Genomic DNA, 2,384 nt, shown 5'->3' on the forward strand with positions numbered 1-2,384 from the left:
CAAGAAGGGTCTCTTACGCACTTCTGTAGCATTGATAAATGGAAAACTGGATGAATAGATTCTAGCCCCGAAGTCAATTCTAACTCATGAGCCACTCGTCCTACCCTCCAAAGGATCTGATATGGCACAATGAATCTTGGACTAAGCTTGCCTTTTTTGCCAAATCGCATAACACCCTTCATAGGCAAGACTTTTAAGAATACCCAGTCATCGACACAAAACTCTAAGTCCCTTCGTCACACATCTGAGTATGACTTCTATCAGCTTTGAGTTGTTAGCAACCTTTCCCGAATGAGATTAACCTGCTCCACTGTCTGCTGTACTAAGTCGGGTCCAATAAACCCTAACTCACCTACCTCGAACCATCTAATGGGGGATCTACATTTTCTCACATACAAAGCCTCATAAGGTGCCACCCGATGCTAGAATGATAACTATTATTGTATGCGAACTCAATAGGAGGCAAGTGGTCATCCCAACTTCCCTTGAAGTCTAGCGCACACGCCTGTAACATATCCTCGAGTGTAAAAATTGTGTGCTCAGCCTGACCATCTGTCTGAGGATGAAAGGTTGTACTAAGATTAACATGTGTCCCCTATCCTTTCTGGAAGGACTTCCAGAAGTTTGTGGTAAATTGTGCTCCTCTATCAGAGATAGTAGATACTGGGACACCGTGTAGCCTAACAATATCTCTAATATAGAGCCCTGCATAGTCTTCGGCCATAAAAGTATCCCTGACTGGTAAGAAGTGGGCTAATTTTGTTAATCTATCAACAATTACCCAAATAGAGTCAAACTTACGACATGATCAAGGTAACCCTGTAATAAAATCCATATTAATTGATTCCCACTTTCACAAAGGAATGGCTATCTCCTGAACTAGCCCAACGGGCTTTTAGTACTCAACCTTCACCTGTTGACAGTTAGGACATTGTGCCACAAACTCAGCAACGTCCTTGATCATCCTGGGCCACCAATAGATCTCCTTAATATCATGGTACATTTTCGTCGAACCAAGGTGAATAGAGTAATAGGAATGATGTGCCTGTTCCATAATCCGATGTCGAATCCCTGCAACATTTGGAACACACAATCGACAGTTGTATCTGAGGACTCCATCTTCAACTATATCAAATGCTAAAGACTGTTGATCCTGAGCCTCGGATCTGAGCTGCTTTAAGCTAGGATCCTTCTGTTGCTGTGATTTTACTTCTACAAATAGATATGATACGGTTGTGTCCTGAATTATGACCCCACTATCATCTGCCTCTAACAATCTGAATCCCAAGCAAGCTAACTGATGAAGCTCTCCCGCTATCTCACGCTTCTCAACACCTAAATATAATAAAATTCCCATTGATCTACGACTAAGGGCATCAACTACCACATTTTCCTTCCCTGGATGATATAAAATGTCTACGTCGTAGACTTTTAGTAATTCAAGCCATCGATGTTATCGAAGATTCAATTCCTTCTATCTAAAGATATACTAAAGGCTTTTATGATCTGTGAAAATGTCCACATGAACGCCATATAGATAATGTCTCCAGATCTTCAGTGCATGCACAACCGCAACCAACTCTAAGTCGTGAGTTGGGTAGTTCTTCTCATGTTTTCTCAACTGCCTTGAAGCATATAAGACCACCTTTACCATGTTGCATCAGAACACATCATAACCCAATACTAGAAGCGTCGCAGTACACTGCATAGCCCTCTGAACCCTATGGTAAGGATATCATTGGTGCTGATGTCAACCTATCCTTCAACTCCCGGAAACTATGCTCACAAGCTTCAGTCCACTGAAACTTAACTACTTTCTGAGTCAGCTTTGTTAGTGGTGCTGAAAGTGAAGAAAACCCCTCTACAAACCTTCTTTAGTACCCAGCTAACCCTAAGAAACTACGAACCTCTGTCGGAGTTGTAGGTCTAGGACAAGTCTACACGGCCTCAATCTTATGCGTATCAACCATAATTCCCGCATCCAATACAATATGGCCTAGGAAAGCCATAGAGATCAACCAGAACTAACAAACCTAAAGGACCGCTCGCAAATGATATGCATGCTCAGCTTTTGAATGCGAATAGACTAAAATATCATCAATAAATACAATCACAAATGTATCTAGATACGGCCTGAATATGTTATTCATCAGGTCCATAAACACTGTCGGGGCATTGCTCAATCCAAAAGACATAACCAAAAACTCAAAATTCCCATATCTAGTTCTAAAAGATGTCTTCGGAATATCTTTCTCCCAAACTCGTACCTGATAGTACCCTAATCTCAAACCAATCTTCGAGAAGTACTTAGCACTTTGTAGTTGATCAAACAGGTCATCGATCCTCGGAAAGGGATACATATTCTTTATAGTAGCCTTGTTCAG

At 41.4% G+C, this 2,384-nt stretch overlaps 1 protein-coding gene across 1 annotated transcript; it reads right to left on the reverse strand.

Moving 5' to 3' along the window:
• Positions 1-895: 895 nt before the first annotated feature.
• On the reverse strand, positions 896-1,357 carry LOC107059513 (uncharacterized). Its single transcript, XM_015306084.1, has one exon. It carries the CDS (start codon positions 1,355-1,357, stop codon positions 896-898), a length of 462 nt encoding a protein of 153 aa, XP_015161570.1.
• Between the last annotated feature and the right edge of the window lie 1,027 nt (positions 1,358-2,384).

The sequence above is a fragment of the Solanum tuberosum genome, unplaced genomic scaffold, assembly GCF_000226075.1.
Source record: "Solanum tuberosum cultivar DM 1-3 516 R44 unplaced genomic scaffold, SolTub_3.0 scf00003, whole genome shotgun sequence".
Taxonomy (NCBI): domain Eukaryota; kingdom Viridiplantae; phylum Streptophyta; class Magnoliopsida; order Solanales; family Solanaceae; genus Solanum; species Solanum tuberosum.

What these genes read in the sequence shown, in the direction of transcription:
- LOC107059513 (XM_015306084.1), bottom strand. Translation starts at nt 1,357, where the DNA reads ATGGGAATTTTATTATATTTAGGTGTTGAGAAGCGTGAGATAGCGGGA.